The following is a 20338-nucleotide window of genomic DNA, read 5'->3' as shown; positions in this document are numbered from 1 at the left end:
CGTGTTATCAGTTTGGAGGTGGGGCCTGCTTCCTAATATGCCTAATTGCCGTCCGTGTGGATATTCAACTGGGTCAACCCCGGTCTTGTATTGTTGATGGCTGCCACCATTAATGTGCGTTTATTAATAACACAATTTCTTTTCATGAAATCCGCATTACGTCTTAGAACGATGAACAAAGGCACGACAAAGTAGGAAGATGTTCATGTAAAAACCAGGTGGGTATAGCGGACACCAGGGCCCCCACCCAGAGGGGCGGTGGCGTCTATGTAAAGGGTCGTGGTGGACTAAAGCATGACCAGATTGGAGAATCCTCGTCAGACCATTCCTTTTTAAAGCAAAACTCCTCTAGATCTTAAACCGGTCAATGGAATTTCGAAAAACACTGTGAAGATGTTCATATAACCACAAACATTCGACTTCATTAATTTATAATTGATATAGTACATAATCAACAGTTTCTAAGCGCAACTCCTCGCAAACCGCTGCACTGAATCACGTAAAGCCTTGTAGGTTTTTAGGACATAATCTGTAAATGTGCACAATACCAGTACTAGTAAATACTAATTCCAATACTTTTTGTGAGTTCTTGCGCATTTCAATTTATAATTTTATTGTTGTTAAAAAAAAGTATAGACATGCATGATTGAAGGAAAGTTTGATATGATAGAGTTAGGTGGAGTTGTGCCCCTTTTAACAGTTTAATATCAAATCATTTTCTTTATAATATGCATAATGAGGGAGATACACAATGCTCAGAAAATTATTTTGATCCATTATTGTTTCCCTGTTCTTTTGTAAACTGCACAGAGTCTGACTAATAAAAAGATATTACTAAATGGATAGTTATATTTATTTTATTCACTTTCATGTACATCAAATGTGAATCATAAGTGAGATTACTTGGGGGGAAAACCCCCACAACATGATGTGCAAAAATGTGAAGAGCTATAAACACACAGTTTGTTACATCATTGAATAAATATAAACACACGGTCCGTTACATCACTGAATAAGTTTGTGTAGAGCTATAAACACACGGTCCGTTACATCACTGAATAAGTTTGTGTGGAGCTATAAACACACGGTCCGTTACATCACTGAATAAATATAAACACACGGTCAGTTACATCACTGAATAAGTTTGTGTAGAGCTATAAACACACGGTCCGTTACATCACTGAATAAATACATGTATAAACACACGGTCCGTTACATCACTGAATAAGTTTGTGTAGAGCTATAAACACACAGTCCGTTACATCACTGAATAAGTTTGTGTAGAGCTATAAACACACGGTCCGTTACATCACTGAATAAGTTTGTGTAGAGCTATAAACACACGGTCCGTTACATCACTGAATATGTCTGTGTAGAGCTATAAACACACGGTCCGTTACATCACTGAATAAGTCTGTGTAGAGCTATAAACACACGGTCTGTTACATCATTGAATAAATATAAACACACGGTCCGTTACATCACTGAATAAGTTTGTGTAGAGCTACAAACACACGGTCCGTTACATCACTCAATAAGTCTACGTAGAGCTATAAACACACGGTCAGTTATATCACGGAATAAGATACCGGTTATCCGTCTCCTTAGGAAATATTTGGTCTGATTCCACCATAAACTGTGTTGGATACTTTAAATGGAAAATCATGGTCAGGAATCGACAATGTTTGTATTCAATAGCAGTCTTCATATCTAATGGTGAAAAAAAGACACAAGTATAAATACAAACAGTAATTAAAATAATATCAATTAATTATTGGTTATTATTTAATTGATCTGATTTGACTGCAATCAATTTTCAATAAATTCAATTTTACATATAGCAACAGACAGCCATGTTTGGATGATCACAAAGTGTGAAATAAACAGGAGTCAGTATTACAGTCCATGTGAATTATACACAGGTCAATTTCAGCTGCAGATGTTGAACAAAGTGACAAACAACATGTGTGGTTTTGAGAGCAGACTAAATTTGTACAGAAACATTTACAACCTGTCAATATCCAAGCTATCTCCATTATACGGCTGGTGTTGAGCTAAACATGACCTCATCATCAGGACGGGGTCTGTGTTCATCTACAACAAGTCATTAATTAGTTGCTATTCAATCTATATCATACAGGTTATGTAATGATACAAACGCAAAGTCTACAAATAAATTAAATCAAATAAATAAAGACAGAGCTACATCTACAAATAAGTTCAAACTAATTACATTGACACATGCTTTCATTATGAGTTATGTAATTAATTAAATCAATTCAATTGACATGTACTTGTAACAAAACAAATTACAAATACATGTGTCACTATATTAAAATCTGTAGAAACAGCTAACCCTGTAACAAGGAGTTGTTTATATTGACAAACAATCACACAGATAAACATGTCTTACATGTATCTTATTGACTGATAATTAACACGGACTGTGTGTCTTAGTTATCTATATCTAATTAATGTTAATGATAATGACTCAGACTTACCTGTCAGAGCGTCCTGTCTGGTGATATACCTGTAGACACACACCTTGTTGTTGTCCCGTGATCCGACCCAGAGACAGTGAGTGTTGACATTATAACTCAGGCCCCATGGTTCACGCATCTCTTGTGATTTTGTCAGTAGATGTGACAGGAACTGACCGTCCTTATCCAACATCTGTACTGTTTTGGTCCATCTATCACACACTAGGATGTGTGACAGCGCGTCAGTACAGATTCCACGTGGCAATAGTACTGATCCTGATGGATGTCCTGTGTAGGAGAAACGATGTCTTCCTCCACGCTCTGTCACCACTACAGCACCAAACACATACTTATAGTCAGACACCACGACATCCCCATTGTTGTTCTCTGTTATATAGGTAGGTCCACTATACAGTCCCCGTCCTGTGTTGTCGTGTTTTATGGTTTGTGTGAGTTGTCCACTCGGGTTGTACCGGGTTACCTTGCCTGTCATGGTATAGTCATTTATATAACACATCCCGACCAGTAGATCCCCAGTGGACGGGGACCAGTACACACTCCGTGGTCCCCATGTAGAGTCTGTTCTCTCTATAAATGTGGTGGTTGTTTTCATATCCTTTGACAGTTTATTGATGTTTTCATTCCTTTCTATATAAATCAGTTCACTCTCACTGTTCACTGTGTGTGATCCTCCATATAAACCACGACATGAATCCACATGATGTAGAGGGACACCTGTTGTGTCTGTCAACATGAGATTGTTTCTATAATCACTGATCCAGACCCGGTCTGATGTCACACAGGAAATGTGTTCACAACAATCAACACCTGTCACTGTGAGAGAGTGAAGTAACTCGGGGGGAGACATCAGTTTCAGCAGACACTGGTTTCCTTGCTGTGGTTTTTCTGTCCCTGGGGTTGGGATTCCACTCAGTGACTCCATCACACGACTTTGATCTACAAACATCAAACATAGAGTTCTAATTTTGTATTGTTACAAGGAGTAGATTAAGTTAATCAATTTCTCTGATTAAAGTAAATAGATTATGTAAATTCATTACTCCAATTAAAGTAATTAACAAACTTGTTTAACTACCTAAAATTAATTCCTCTTGTATAACTTGTTTTCATAACCATGATAATGTTTGTATCTTCTTATTGAAAAAAACTACATATTGTAACATGTACATACATGTAATAATGAATAACAATTACATGGATTTATAACTAATATATGAATTACAATCACAATGAAATAGATATAAACTGAATTAACAATTTAATATGGCTTGTGTGATATAACAAAATTAACTAAGGTATACTTAGATCTCATTGAAACCTGTATAATACCTAACACATATATACTACATCAATGATAAAGACTCAGACTTACCTGTCAGAGCGTCCTGTCTGGTGATATACCTGTAGACACACACCTTGTTGAACCATGATCCGACCCAGAGACGGTGAGTGTTGACATCATAACTCAGGCTCTCTGGTTCACCCATCTCTTGTGATTTTGTCAGTAGATGTGACAGGAACCGACCGTCCTTGTCCAACATCTGTACTGTTTGTGTTTCACCATCACACACCAGGATGTGTGACAGCGCGTCAGTACAGATTCCACATGGCTGTAGTCGTGATCCTGATGGATGTCCTGTGTAGGAGAAACGATGTCTTCCTCCACGCTCTGTCACCACTACAACACCAGACTTATAGTCTTTAGATAAGTCAGATACCACGACATCCCCATTGTTGTTCTCTGTTATATAGCAAGGTTCACTATACAGTCCCCGTCCTGTGTTGTCATGTTGTATGGTCTGTGTGAGTTGTCCACTCTGGTTGTACCGGGTTACCTTGCCTGTCCTATAGTTATACCTCCCGACCAGTAGATCCCCAGTGGACGGGGACCAGTACACACACCATGGTCTCCAAGTAGAGTCTGTTAACTCTATAAATGTGGTGGTTGTTTTCATATCCTTTGACAGTTTGTTGATGTTATAATTCCTATCTATATAAATCAGTTCACTCTCACTGTTCACTGTGTGTAATCCATTACCCCATCTACCACCACGACATGAAACCTCCACACGATGTAGAGGGACACCTGTTGTGTCTGTCAATATGAGATTGTTTCTATCATCACTGACCCAGACCCGGTCTGATGTCACACAGGAAATGTGTAAACAACAACCAACACCTGTCACTGTGAGAGATTGATGGAGCTCAGGAACAGACGTCAGTTTCAGCAGACACTGGTTTCCTACGCGTCGGTTTCCTCTCTCTGTGATTTGGATTGCACTCAGTGACTCCATCACATCCTCCTTGTTGAGTGACTCAGTCATGGAGAGCTGGCTGGTGTGGAGTGTAGGATGTATCTGGGGGAGGGCTGTCTTTATGGAGGAGAGGAATTGTAGCGGTCTGATTACTCTCCTCTGTTCATATATGTATACATATCTCTGTAGGCAGACAATATGTATGATCATTTCTTTCTTCTGTTTTAAACATCTGTGTTTGAAATCAAAGTCACAGAACACATTACACATGGAATCGTTTTGTATATAGTCAATGAGATGATTCAGTGTCTGGGCCTTTGTTAACATCTCTGATTGAAAGAGGGAGAATTCTGTGCGACAGGTTTTGAAATCAGTTTTGATTCGTGGCAGGAGAACAGGTCTGTAAAAGAGAGCCTCACTTCTGATGGTGTGAATGGTTCCTCTGTGTTGTTGTCGCTTTGTGTTATAGGATGTTGTAATAACTAATTGTCGGTGATTTCTATGCTTTCTGCAGTCGTAACAGACAGGAACTTGACACGGTTCACAGTATTTGCTATAAACATGACTTGGATGTCTCACACAGATCTCTTGTGTTGGGATGTAGTTGATTTTATCACGGTGTGACACAACATCATGGTCTATTGTTTGGAGATCTTTTACATGGTTCTCTTTACACTGGGGACACAGATCACATGGACACGATACACAATGGTACTCTGTGCCCCCCGGACACTTAGAACACTGATGTACTTTACATGGAGTGCTTGCTGCTTCCATTGTGTGGAGGGACTAGGTCTCAAAATCACAACCTGTTCAATGAAAAAATAAAGTGTTTTAAATGAAGTCAACCACACATTCTTTCCACATATCAATATCAAATTTAATATAAAAGTTTTCATTCAAAGTATGTTTCTTGAATGTAATAATATATCACTCCTACAAAGATAATCATGATTCATATAAATAATGATTCATCAATATAGCTCTGGTTACAGAAACACTCAACTTGTTGAAGAAATTAATGGCCCAAAAATAATATGATTGACATAAGAGAGAGAGAGAGAGAGAGAGAGAGAGAGAGATAGAGAGAGAGAGAGAAAGCACTCTCTTATTCTCTCTCTGACATTCTCTGTTAAACATGTAATCTTGTTTTTTTCTATCTCCCCCTTAATTCTGTTCTCTAGAACATTTTTGAGACAAGAATTCTCTCTCTCTCTATACATGTTAGGCGGCTAAACAATGCTATCGTTCGCAGTCCTTTGTCTGAGAGAGAGAGAGAGAGGGGGGAGCACTCTCTTATTCTCTCTCTCTCTCTCTCTCTCTCACCTTTTCTGTTAAACATGTAATCTTGTTTTCTTTCTATCTTTCTATCTATCCTTTTCTCACTCTCTTGATTATTTTCCAGACAAGAATTCTCTCTCTCTCTGTATATCCCTCAGAATTGTCTTGCTTAACTTGTACTCATGTTTCTCATTCCTTCTTTCATTCTCTATCTCTCTTTCTCATAATTTATCTGCTTTTTACACAGTTGCTTTCTCTGAGAGAGAGAGAGAGAGAGAGAGAGAGAGTTTCATTGCTAAACTTATAGACAGGTATTCTCTCTCTTTCTCTCTCTTTCTCTCTCTCTCTCTGACTTAACATATATCCTTGTCTTTTTCTTTCATTCTCTCTCTGTATATCTCTCTGACTTTTCTTGCTTAGCTTGTACTAATTTCTCATATAGCTTGTTTCTCATTTCTTCTTTCATTCTATATCCCTTTCTCAATATTTCTCTGCTTTCATACATGCTTACTTTCTTTGCAAGAGAGAGAGAGAGAGTAAGCAGAGAACAAATGAGAAAATGCGTTGAGAGACTTTCTCTGCTAAACAAATGGGAAAAGGGATTGATCTGCTTAATCATTTACCCATTCTCTTTCTATGACACTGGGTTACTCTCGATCTCACTTTATTTAATTTTTTCTGATAAACATGCATGCACTGTTGTTATTGCTTTCATTGCTTTCTCTCTCTCTCTCCCTCCCTTATTCTCACTGATTTTCTCTGTTTAACAAGTAATCCTGCTTTCTCTCTTTTAATCTTTCCGTCTATCCTTTCCTCACTCTCTAAAACATTTTCCAGACAAGTATTTCCTCTCTTTCTCCTTCTCTCTCTGACAACATATGTCTCTCTCTCTCTCTCTGATAAACATGTTCTGGTTCTTTTGCTCTCTCTCTCATTCTGATTTTCTCTGTTCAACATGTAATCCTGTTTTCTCACTCATGTGTCTTTCTCTCTCACAAGCTTTCTCTACAAACATTTTGCTCTTTTTTTTGACATGTACATTTGCTCTCTCTATCTCTTTATATCTTTATAATTTAATTCTGGTTGTAACCCGCTTTCTGATTGGATAAAAAGTTATTTTATATCGTATAAAGAATGTTGCCTACGTCATAGTAAGACTAACGTCAAAACCGTATCAATACGCCTGACGTTACGTTTGAATTTTGTACAATTTTACATCATTTTAAAGGTCAAATGACCGTTTTTATCTACAATGAAGAGTAAATAAATCAAATTATAAGGAGTGAATTCAATATTAATTAGTTTTATACGATATAAAATGGTTTGAAACAGTTAACGTTTTTTATAAACCGCTTCGCGGTGTATAAAGCGTAAACTGCCCCAAACCATTTTATGTCGTATAAAACTAATTAATATTGAATTCATTCCTTAATTCACTTTTAGTTTATTAAGACTTTGTTCTGCTATACAAGTACTTTTGGTCAATATCTCCCTTTCTTTGCCTTCTCTGTTAAACATGTACCCTCGCTCTCTCATTCTTTCTCTTCCTCTATTTATCTTTCCCATTTTCCCTGCTTAACAGAAACTTTTTCTTTCTAATTTTTCTCTTAGTTTCATAACTATCTCTCTCTATCTCTCTCTCTCTCTCTCTCTCTCTCTCTCTCTCTCTCTGATTGTTATTCCTTTAACATGTAATCTTGTTTTTTCTTTTTATCTCTCTATCAATCTTTTTCTCACTCTCTAAAACACTTTTCAGACAAGTATTCTCTCTCCTCTCTCTCTCTCTCTCTCTCTCTCTCTCTGACTTAACAGATACCCTTGTCTCTCTTTTCTTTCCATCTCTCTCTCTGTATATCTCTCAGAATTTCCTTGCTTACCTTGTTTCTCATTTCTTCTTTCATTCTACATTCTTTCTAAAACATTTCTCTGCTTTCATACTTGCTAGCTTTATCACAGAGAGAGAGAGAGAGAGAGAGAGAGAGAGAGAACAAATGGGAAAAAAGGGATTGACAGACTTTTTTCATAAACGTGTACCCACTTTCTATGACACCAAGTTTCTCTCTCTCCTCTCTCTCTTTCTCTGTCACTCTCTATGACATGCTCTAATAAACATGTACTGGTTCTACTGGCTGAGTATTTGACTGTTGCCTATGACTGGCTTTCCCCCTTACCCTGGCTGAGTATTTGACTGTGGTCTATGACTGGCTTTCCCCCTTACCCTGGCTGAGTATTCAACTGTGGCCTACGACTGGCTTTTCCCCTTACCCTGGCTGAGTAGTTGACTGTGGCCTACGACTGGCTTTCCCCCTTACCCTGGCTGAGTATTCGACTGTGGCCTACGACTGGCTTTCCCCCTTAACCTGGCTGAGTATTTGACTGTGGTCTATGACTGGCTTTCCCCCTTACCCTGGCTGAGTATTCGACTGTGGCCTACGACTGGCTTCCCCCTTACCCTGGCTGAGTATTCGACTGTGGCCTACGACTGGCTTCCCCCTTACCCTGACTGAGTATTCGACTGTGGCCTACGACTGGCTTTCCCCCTTAACCTGACTGAGTATTTGACTGTTGCCTACGACTGGCTTTCCCCCTTACCCTGGCTGAGTATTCGACTGTGGCCTACGACTGGCTTTCCCCCTTACCCTGGCTGAGTATTTGACTGTGGCCTACGACTGGCTTTCCCCTTAACCTGACTGAGTATTTGACTGTTGCCTACGACTGGCTTTCCCCCTTACCCTGGCTGAGTATTCGACTGTGGCCTACGACTGGCTTTCCCCCTTACCCTGGCTGAGTATTTGACTGTGGTCTATGACTGGCTTTCCCCCTTACCCTGGCTGAGTATTCGACTGTGGCCTATGACTGGCTTTCCCCCTTACCCTGGCTGAGTATTCGACTGTGGTCTATGACTGGCTTTCCCCCTTACCCTGGCTGTGTATTCGACTGTGGCCTACGACTGACTTTCCCCCTTAACCTGACTGAGTATTTGACTGTGGTCTATGACTGGCTTTCCCCCTTACCCTGGCTGTGTATTCGACTGTGGCCTACGACTGGCTTTCCCCCTAACCCTGGCTGAGTATTCGACTGTGGCCTACGACTGGCTTTCCCCCTTACCCTGGCTGAGTATTCGACTGTGGCCGCCTATGACTGGCTTTCCCCCTTAACCTGGCTGTGTATTCGACTGTGGTCTACGACTGGCTTTCCCCCTTAACCTGGCTGTGTATTCGACTGTGGTCTACGACTGGCTTTCCCCCTTACCCTGGCTGTGTATTTGACTGTGGCCTATGACTGGCTTTCCCCCTTAACCTGGCTGTGTATTCGACTGTGGTCTACGACTGGCTTTCCCCCTTAACCTGACTGAGTATTCGACTGTGGTCTACGACTGGCTTTCCCCCTTAACCTGACTGAGTATTCGACTGTGGCCTACGCATGGCTTTCCCCCTTACCCTGGCTGAGTACCGTATTTTCAAAACGACTCGTCGATGTGGACGACCAGTCGAATTGCTCATTTTTAGCCAAAATTTTAACAAAATCCTACGATACGTCGATTCAGCGATTCAGACCGATTCAGACCATACGCCGATCTTATCACTTAAAAATGGCGTATAAAACTGCAGTAACATTATCAGTGTATGATGCCACGATGTCCCCAATATTGCTACCAATTATTATTAATGATTTACATTCAAACAATAATATTACACTTTATACTTAATATGCATCATATTTTCAAATACCGGCAACTTTTGCAAAGTCGCTTGCATTTTAAACAATTCCCGATATCACATGTTATGCAACTAAACTTACTTCGTCAGAAATATTTTATTCTAATGCATTAAAATAATTATCCACTGACTATCCACTGACTATCGCCAGTGTATTCGCCATTACGTAACCAGCCACCTGTTGACTCGGCGCGTGGTCAATGTTTGTTTAACAATTTCCGGTGTCATAGGCATGCACCTGTCTCGTGTCGGACTTCAAAGGGGGATCTCAAGTGCAGAAAGCTTAGCAATTACTATGATTTGATGAAACTTGTTTACTTTGTATCCAGTAATGCAGTTACACGCTTTTGTTTTACATAGACACTGTTAGAAATAGATCGATCATTTGTACGACTTGATGATGACGATATACGACATACATACGTTTCCTAAAAATGTTATCTAACAATAATCAAAGAATTGGACAATAATTAATCAATGAACTATAATCACTCTTATAACGGTACTCTTTATATACACAGGGAGTGAAATTGCCGTAAAGATCTCAGCCTTAGGGCAAGATTATTAACACAACCGGTGTCAGCCTATTGTATAAACAGTAGTATTGATAATTGCCGATTACCTATTTTAAGATTGAATTTGACCATTAAATATTTCTGATTTAAACTTTCCACTAACAACTCTTTACTAATAAATAATTAAATTCAAAAAACATCCCCCGGACCTACTGCAATATTTTCTTCCATTCAAATTTGGTTTCAATCTTACTGCGCAATGTTATCTTATACTACTAGTGATACATAGAACCATGTGACAATGTGTTTATATTAAAAAACGGAACGGTAAAACTTTTAATTGATTAAAGACAATGTACCATTTTTTAATAACTGTTATTATTATGTATTTTAGTGTTTACAGATGAGTGAAAATGATAATTATTAAAGATAAACAGTGAATTCAACAACGTAATTTTCAATCACACAGCCAACTCAAGATGATTAAAACCAAGATTTTTAATGCTATTTTTAACAATTTTCTGACCTCGAGCCTACGACAAGTCGAACAAGACGATAAGTCGGGTGCTCTGCTTCAGAGAAAAAAAATACCGACTAATCGTCGAGAAAATACGGTATTTGACTGTGGCCTGCGACTGGCTTTCCCCCTAACCCAAAATGAGTATTTGACTGTCCCTGGGGATGATAATTTGACATTATCCTAGCCCTGACATTACCACAAGGATATATTTTCCCTTTGTTTCACAAAACAGACCTTAAATAAGGATGACGGCAATAGTTATTTTGTCAACACCTTGGTAAGAAATTGATGTTGACCTTGGCCTATGGTCTCGGGACAACAGTTCCTACCCCAGGGCTAACATAATGACTACTATCCTCATACCTGTTTAAGAGCTGTATAATATAATGTCTATGAATGACACACAACGACAGACGAGTGATAGCAATAGGTTCTGAGTGACCAAGAAACAAAAAGATTAGCTGCGTTATAAAAATCCATATACATTAAAATTCATGAATACTATACCACATATGTATTTTGTCTTTCTGGACTTCATCCACTGTATCTCTGTGTATCATACATTTAAAACCTATAAAGAGACCACACAATTCTACACACCAGTACATGTATAACACAAAGTAATATTATACAGAAAATAATTTGGTTAGTAAATGATTTTACAAAGATATTAAAAATAGGAAATGACTTTAATTTATTCTATGATAAATTAGAGATATTTACATTGGTATACACAGACAGCAGAGAGAGAGAGAGAAATAAAAGAGAGAGAGAGAGAGAGAGAGAATTACTAACACACTAATTTTTATCTAACTTGTGTGTTTGGAACTGTTTTGTAATAATCAAGATATTTAATTACTCTGTGCATTTCTAGCTTAATTAAACATGTTAAAAATGAATGTAATGATTTAAGAACAGAAATATAAATTGTACATTTATTAAAAACTTGGCTTGTTTTAAGTATAGGTGAAAAGGGGAACAACCCCTTTCATGTTAAAATTGAGTTATTCCCCTTTTCACTTTGATTGATTAGTGAGACTGTGTTTAATTAAAAGCGGTAGTGTCCCAGAAACTTAGCTCAATCAACCTTCAGATTTGTATTTAAACTGATAATCCACAATCAATTCATCAATTTATACTAATACTGAAAGAATAGAGAGGGATCAGCTGATTAAAAAGTTAATAGATACAATCAACATCACCGCTTTTAGAGTAGTGTCAGAGAAGGTTAACTCTTATCTAAATCACAGTTTGAATGTAATGTATACAGATGTCAGTCAATTCACCCAACTTACACCATTGATAGAATAATGAGATCATAATGTATCATAATTGGAAATAAATGTTCATACTTTACCACAGTTACTAATGTTTAAATCAAAGTTTGAATGTAACAGTAATGTATACAGATGTCAATTAATTCTACCAACTTTATACTACTATTGTAGTATCGAGGTTAGCTGAATAAATTACTGCCGTATTAAAATGAAATCAAATAAATGTTCATACTATACCACAGTTATGTTTTTCCAAAACTGGATCAGTTACTTCTACCTTGAATGAGGATGAAAAACCTAGAAAGTATTTAAACAAAATATCAATGTATGTCATAAACATTAATGCATCGTTTGCTTTATACATGTACAAGTTCAAATTAGTGTTAACTATATGCAAACTTTAAATAACACCTGTATGCGATTAAAAATGATCAACATTACCACTTTTAAAGTAGTGTCTTACCTAAATCACAGTTTGAATGTAATGTATACAGATGTCAGTCAGTTCACCCAACTTATATCATTGTTTATAACGAGAGGTTAGCTGGATAAATTACTGCTGTATCATAATTAAATAAAATTAATGTTCATACTTTACCACAGTTATAAATGTTTTTCCAAAACTGGATCAGTTACTTCTACCTTGAATGAGGATGATACACCTAAAAAGTAAACAATATATCATATATTTACGTCACAAACATTAATGCATCGTTTGCTTTATACATGATTTAAGTTCAAATTAGTGTTAACATATGTAACCTTTCGAAAGCACATCAGCCTATCTATGGAAATCCTACCATTTTTTATCATTTGAAAACTTTAACTAACAAACCATTTTCTCAACTTCTACATTACCGGTTTAAATTTTGTGTATCAGATATTGATTATCTAGGTCAGCGCAGATTAAATGTTTGTGTTTCGATAAAATTGGATACTTATTTAAAACATAAATGCTGACAAGAATAGAATTCCTGGGTCCCCCGCCGGTCAAGCAGTATACTAGTATCGAGTCTATTGACCAATGCTGATTTAGGAACTTGACCAAGGTATTAGTGGTATAAACATTTGGTATAAATTTAATGAAAATCCGTCAAAATTTGTAAGCATGAGAGCGCTTACAAGGTCAATTTTTGGATAAAACGGAGTCATTATTGTGGTCAAAGTCCCAAAACTCCTACAAAAAGTATCGACCAATGCTGATTTTCAAACTTGACCAAGGTAATAGTGGTATAAACATTTGGTATAAATTTAATGAAAATCTGTCAAAATTTGTAGGCATGAGAGCGCTTACAAAAAAGTGTGATGGACGGACGCACGGACACACGGACGGACGCTCGGCATTACTATGTCCCCGCTCCGCGTTGCGGCGGGGGACAAAAATGTTACTAAATCAACTTAATCTTACAATGTGCAAACAAATACTGGAGTAGTGAGACACAATATTACAAAGTGGTATTTCTTCCCTTTTAAACCATCTCTTTAGGTGACACATTATGCTATACATCTGTTTTTCAACATTTAAACAAATATTGATTAATATAACATGCTAGAAAGATTAAAATTAAGTTTTTTTGTTTGTTTTATATGACACAATTACTTGTTTGTATTTTGCTAATTTTTCTTAAACTGTAAAGCCATTCTTTATACCTCCTTAAGTTATATGAAAAATACCTTTAGTCTCAAGTCTACAATCAAAACAATATTTTTCCAGTTTTTTTTAACTATAAATTTTCTACTTTAATTTTTAAACCACCTATAGCGAGCTATTTCATAATTTAAAGCCAGAATGTAGAAGTTGAGAAAATGATTTGACAGTGGGTTAGTGTTGATTTATTCATGATATATATATGTATGCATTAATGTTTTAAATGTAGAAATAATACGTCTGTTTAAGGGACGTATATATTAACGGGATAGGCAACTCTCACAAGTCTTGCCGAAATCACGCGGTACTTGATTTTGTATGTCATTTTTAACATTATATTTCTATGATGATACCTGATATATCGATATAATTGGGATTTAAACCTAGTAAAAAATCACCTTGAAATTATTCTAAAATCGTTATTTGTACTTTATAACCCTGATCTGATCATAATAATGACAGGGTTCTCAAAACCCCCAGACCTTTTTTTGCCCCATTTCCGAGATTATGTAAAAATATATGTTAATTTTCTTATATTTAACGAGGCCGGGTCTAATTTGTTCTGCCCTATATTTTTGAATGAAACTTTTTACATGAATTTCTACTGATATAGTTATTATTTTAAGATAACAAAATAAGACATTTACCTCACCATTTGTTTAAGGGGTCATCTCAAAGTTTGTTAATTTTTAACATAGGATCCTATGGAGTTTTGCTTGAAAAGTATCAATTTTGCATATTTTTTACATATTTTTTAAACTTCTGCCCTAGGGATTTCTTTTTCTGTTCTACATATTTAAGTTATTGCTAAAAGGCATCAAATGGTCAAATAAAAAAACCCTTTTACCTCCTGGTGTGTTCCACTAGTCTTATCAAAGTTATTTTTTGTATGCCCAATTTCCCAGTTTGTCAGATAATGGCTATTTTTTATTTGATAAAGGCGGAAATGATGATCTTTATAGTATTATTAAAACATTCAGACATATTTAGGTAATAAATAAATATATACCATCACATATTAAGGGTCATTAATATAAAATAAATGGTTACTGTCTTAAAATATATGAATTAAGCTATATTTCGGCGGGTTAAGAAAACGTGACAGAGGGCTAGGCTTGCTGAACCTTTTTCACGTTTTCGACCCGAGCCCAAATATAGCTTATACTTCGAAACATTTATGTTTAATCCACAATATAATATCAATTTTATGCATCAAACGAGCTATTTTCAACAAATTTCGCTGAATATCTGCAGTTGAAACTATCACACCATGGCGTCAACAAGGCAAAAAGATGACGTCACAATACAAATGAAACGCTGCGCGAAAGCGTGCGTTCTCGTTCTGTACTCGGCCTCGTTAAATTAATTCACTAGATGCACTTATGATTAAAAAATTAAATGTATGAAAAAGCTATCCCTTTTAACACGTTTTAGAGGAAATAAAAAATCTAATAAAAAATGACGAGTTTTACTCTGTCTGGTATTAATCAAATTTTAACAAGAGGCCCATGGGCCACATCGCTCACCTGAGGAACAATAGATATGATCAAATCAGCTTCACGGACACCCCTGCGAATGTTATTGTCATTTAAATTTAGACCACGTGGTTTTATTTGACCCTTTTAGTTTCGCAGTAAAAATTGTGCCTCATGATGATAGTCTATTTCTTAGAATTTATAGGTACTTATAGTCAAATGTAAAATCTAGGCATTTATTGATTTTAAACTTTATCTTCATTAATTAGAGGATAAAACGAGTTCTAGAAATAAATATGTAAATAGAAATTATAATTTTTCTCTGCTATTGCAACAATTAACATGCTAAGTAACGGTTCCCCTTTTAGGATTAATGTTTGATCCGCGCCTGACCTAGTAATAGCATCAATTGTAAAACAGACTATAATATTTTATGCAGAATATTCCTTGAACATAGCTCGATATACTAAGTTTTTATGCAAACCAAACACCCATTCTTTTTTTTAAAAAGCATGGTATTGCACGCCAAAAGCATCAAACATGGCTATGATTTTATTAGGCAACCAATGTTTATACTTTCAACCACGTGTAGAGTGGTTGAACACGAACGATAACTCTGTTCTAAATATTATCGTTTAGTTTAAATAACCTCTAGAGGATGAAATAAAACACATATCTTAACAGATTTTCATGTTTTAACATACCTAAATCAAAGTAGGATATGATATGAAAAATGACCAGAACTTACGTATTTTGAGAATATTATCCAAACACTTACACTTCCGCTCAAAATTTCACAGGAACTGAACAAATCTCGGTGAAGTCTCGTGAACTTTCATTCGAGCATCTCTGGATTTATTACATACTTAGCTACGATAAAGGAAACATTCCGAACACATTCGCAGGGATGATGGAGTCATAATACAAACTATCTAGACAATGTACAATAATACATGTAGATCATGTAAAAATAAAATCCATTTTCCCCCCTGGATATTCTTATGTTTATAAACATTAGTCCCTTTTCTAACAGGATGATTTTATAGTCATATCACATGCTGAGTATTGCAGTTCTCAAAAAGATCCTTAACAATTGTTTATATATGGGATATAAACCTACATCAAACTCTGAACCTTCTTCTGACGCCGAAGAATAGTCCTGGGGCCAAAGTCTAAACAATCATAAAGAATCATCTGGCTGATTAGTTTCTGAGAGGATTTTTAAAGATTTACCCTATATATTCCTTTGTTAAACTTTGACCCCCCCCCATTGTGGCCCCACCCTACCCCCAGGGGTCATGATTTTCACAACTTTGAATCTACACTACCTGAGTATGCTTTCCCACAAGTTCCAGCTTTCCTGGCTGATTAGTTTCTGAGAAGAAGATTTTTTAAGATTTACTCTATATATTCCTATGTTAAACTTTGACCCTCCATTGTGACCCCACCCTCCACCAGGGGTCATCATTTTCACAACTTGGAATCTACACTACCAGAGGATCCTTCCACACAAGTTTCAGCTTTCCTGGCTGATCAGTTTCCGAGAAGAAGATTTTTTAAGATTTACTCTACAAATTCCTATGTAAAAATTCGACCCTCCATTGTCGCCCAACCCTACCCGTAGGGGTCATGTTTTTCACAACTTTGAATATACACTACCTGAGGATGCTTCCACACAAGTTTCAGCTTTCCCGGCTGAATAGTTTCCTGGCTGATTAGTTTCTGAGAAGAAGATTTTTAAAGATATACTCTATATATTCCTATGTTAAACTTTGACCCCCCATTGTGGCCCCACCCTACCCCCGGGGGTCATGATTTTCACAACTTTGAATTTACACAACCTGAGGATGCTTCCACACAAGTTTCAGCTTTTCTGGCTTAATTGTTCTTGAGAAGAAAATTTTTGAAAATTTCTCAAAAATCTTCATTAATTTTAAATTATCTCCCCTTGAAAAAGGGTGTGACCCTTAACCCTTAGGCTGCTACGCTGGACTACTGTCGCGCCAAAATTTGAGGTCCGCCACTGCTACGCGCGACTATTGTCGTTTTTCCGAGAGAGAGTTATCTAAGGTTTCCCCAAGCCTCGCTTTGAACAAAAACACGATGGCTATTGTTAGGAATGAAATATGATTGGTCAATATATGTTTTCGGAAGGTTTCTAGAGTATTCCCGAGTTTAAAATAAAGGCTATAGAGCGGTAAACTTCCGAGAAATGTTTTGAATTTGTAGCCAAAATGGCGAACGTAGAATGAAGCGACGAGACAAAAGTTTGAACTGTTTTCACCGTGATAGCAAAGACGTAAAACTTTTGATGGAATTAATCCTGCTGTACATAACTTAGGAGATGTTGAATTATTGATTTATGTGTCTTTGATGGACTTTGTGCCAAGAAATGACCAAGAATTTGATGCCGATCTCGAGGTAGGCTAGTCGCGTGTTGATCCACCGCCATGGAATATCCCATTCACCAGAGAGGAAAAATTAAACGCTAAAATGGAGGATTACGAACCTTTATCGTTTCTAAATTATTTTTTAATGATATGTTTATGGAAATTTTTGTTTAATTGATCAACATCTTTACCGAGAGACGTGTGCAGTCCGAGAATGTGAATCAGACCAACATTAAAAAACATTGATAAAGTGTTTGATGTATTTCTTTATTTTTCAGTTATTTTGACCTATTAATTGTTTACCTGATGTTCAAAAATGATATGAATAAACATGAATCTCACAATGTATGTCTTATTGATATACTAAGGAACTTTTACAGTCATTTGGGCTCTAAATTATGACAATTGAAGAATGCAACAATAAAAGGCATTGATTTTAATTGATTTTCACATTTGAACGTACCTAGATTGATCAATACAAGTTAAATGAGGAAAATGAGCATTGCATTGAAATCTTCAACATTTTCTCTTGCATTTAAATATAACTTTGGTAACTGTAGCATTAATAGTTGCTGAGATATATTATCTTAAAACTTGATGGTCAATTACTATTAATTGTGATTAATTAATTCAGCAGTGGCGGCCATCTTGGCGAAAATTAATGCAGCAGCCTAAGGGTTAATTTTCACAAAGTCTCTCCTTTGCCTAAGGATAATTTGTGCCACCTTTGTTTGAAATTGGCCCAGTAGTTTTCAAGAAGATGTTGAAAATGTGAAAAGATGTTGAAAATGTGAAAAGTTTACGGACAGACAGACGACCGACAAAATGTGATCAGAAAAGTTCACTTGAGCTTTCAGCTCAGGTGAGCTAAAAACTTGTCAAGGCTCGTGTGATTGTTTGGGAAGTAAACATGGCGAATGTAGAAGTTGAACTTGACTATCTTGTTAGTATATACGTCCTGGGTTGCGTTCTACAAAAGAACTTATGACCAAATTTTTGAATGCTAATTAATTCTAAACTAACCAATATTTCATTATTCTGGCTGTAAAATATAATTACACTAAAATATATACTAGTAGTTGTTTGTAAATGGTTTTAATATATACATTTTGTTAATCAAAGATCATTCCATGAGAATAAATTTATTTATGACTTTGTCCTAAGTTCTTTTTTAGTGGGATTAAACAGAGTTTTAAAAACTTGTCAAAGCTCGTGTGATAGTGTAAGAAGTAAACATAGCGAATGTACATGTAGAAGTTGCCTATCCCGTTAGTATATACATCCTGGACTGGTCTGTTACGAAAATTCAGGGAAACTTGAGTCAAAACATTGGTCGAAGCATAGATCATCTTCGGTTCCGACAATTACACGTTTTCTAGAATCAAAATATGAGGGCTTGCAAAGAGAAGTGGATGCAAGGCCAGTGATTGGGAAGGACCTGCGCCACGCACCATGGTCACAATTTTAAAAGAGAAAAATGGCACATTAAATCAATTACTCTAAGCGCCGAAGTGCGCATTCAAATTTCTCATCGGTAATAAAATTTTAACGATGTCCGCTGGAAACTTACGATGTACGACTTACCTAATCTTTTTTTAAATACATTCGTTTTAAAACATCAAATTTCATTGGTTGTTTTTGGTAAAACAGAAATAAACAACCAATAAAACGTTTCTACTCATTGATGCGTGGTCTTAAAGTAGTATTTCCTCCGAAAGAGAAGTTGATGTTGCCCAGTATTCTGAGTACTTAATAATGTAAACTAACCCCAAATGCAGTAAAATGATGATTATCTAATTGAAAAGACGTTTTACAGCCTCAATTAATCCCTGTTGTGATGATCAAAATGCGACTGTCTTATCATGCATATCGTTGGGGGTTATAGATATGGGTGATGCAACCACACTTTGCATTGAAAATTACAACCGATGTTTATTAATAAATTTAAGTTTTGATACTGCAATCAGTTGCAACTTGTAATTAGTTAATAACTTCCAAAATTAATGTTTAAATAATAATAAAAAATGTTTCCCTACACTTATCTTCAAAATTTGAAAGATTCTCTACGCACATTAATAATTGGGTCAAAGGGTTTGAATTATGTTTATTTAATGTAAAAACAAAGGCAAAACAAAAACCGGAAATCGAAAAACATTGTCGATTTCTCGGGACTACATTTACACTTTTGGCGAAGGAAAATTGGCGATTTCAAACTTATTAGTGTTTTATATGTAGCAGAAATAATACAATCGACTAAAATAAAGATGCTTTTTGATATCTTATTGATGGGTTTTGAAAAAAATAACTGGAAAAAAAGTTATACGCGAAATACGAAATTGGAACATCGCAGGACTATGTCTGGGACATATGTCCCGGACTACTTTTACACCGTCCCGGTTTGACAGAAGTACAGAGACTGACTTATTTACATGTATCATTTAGCAAACACCATTACAGAACATTGCATAGATAAAATGTATAAACACATCAAATAAATGAAATTTAAACAATTGGTTAAAGTTTTTAAATTTTTTAGAAGTTGTTTTGCTCTAGGTTGGTCCTTGATAATTTCAATTTACTGAATAAATAAATGGCTCTTTCGTTATGAAAATGGCCTATCAAAATTAATAACTATGGGGCCATAGTCCTATCGACATGTTTGGCCTTCCCAATCTCCGGCAGGCTATGAGAGAATACCTTAAATTTGGCGATTTGTCCCGACCCTCCCAAAACGAAAGTAGATTTTACAGGAAAGAG

At 36.3% G+C, this 20338-nt stretch overlaps 1 protein-coding gene across 3 annotated transcripts in view; it reads right to left on the bottom strand.

Moving 5' to 3' along the window:
* Positions 1-778: 778 nt before the first annotated feature.
* LOC128162487 (uncharacterized) overlaps positions 779-20338 on the bottom strand; it is a 52685-nt gene continuing 33125 nt past the window's right edge. The window contains exons 3-5 of one of the 3 annotated variants that reach the window (XM_052825720.1): positions 2502-3437; positions 2012-2094; positions 779-1648 (exon numbers count right to left, since the gene is read on the bottom strand). In XM_052825720.1, coding sequence (XP_052681680.1) covers positions 2036-2094; positions 2502-3437 — 995 coding nt within the window. In that variant the 3' untranslated portion in view covers positions 779-1648; positions 2012-2035. Of the gene's footprint in view, positions 1711-2011; positions 2095-2501; positions 3438-20338 lie in introns of all 3 variants that reach the window. The other 2 variants (XM_052825719.1, XM_052825718.1) reach the window with 2 other exon arrangements.

The sequence above is a fragment of the Crassostrea angulata genome, chromosome 9 (genome assembly GCF_025612915.1).
Source record: "Crassostrea angulata isolate pt1a10 chromosome 9, ASM2561291v2, whole genome shotgun sequence".
Taxonomy (NCBI): Eukaryota; Metazoa; Mollusca; class Bivalvia; order Ostreida; family Ostreidae; genus Magallana; species Magallana angulata.
Note: the sequence above shows the minus strand (reverse complement) of the source record. Positions and strands in the feature narration are given on the sequence as shown.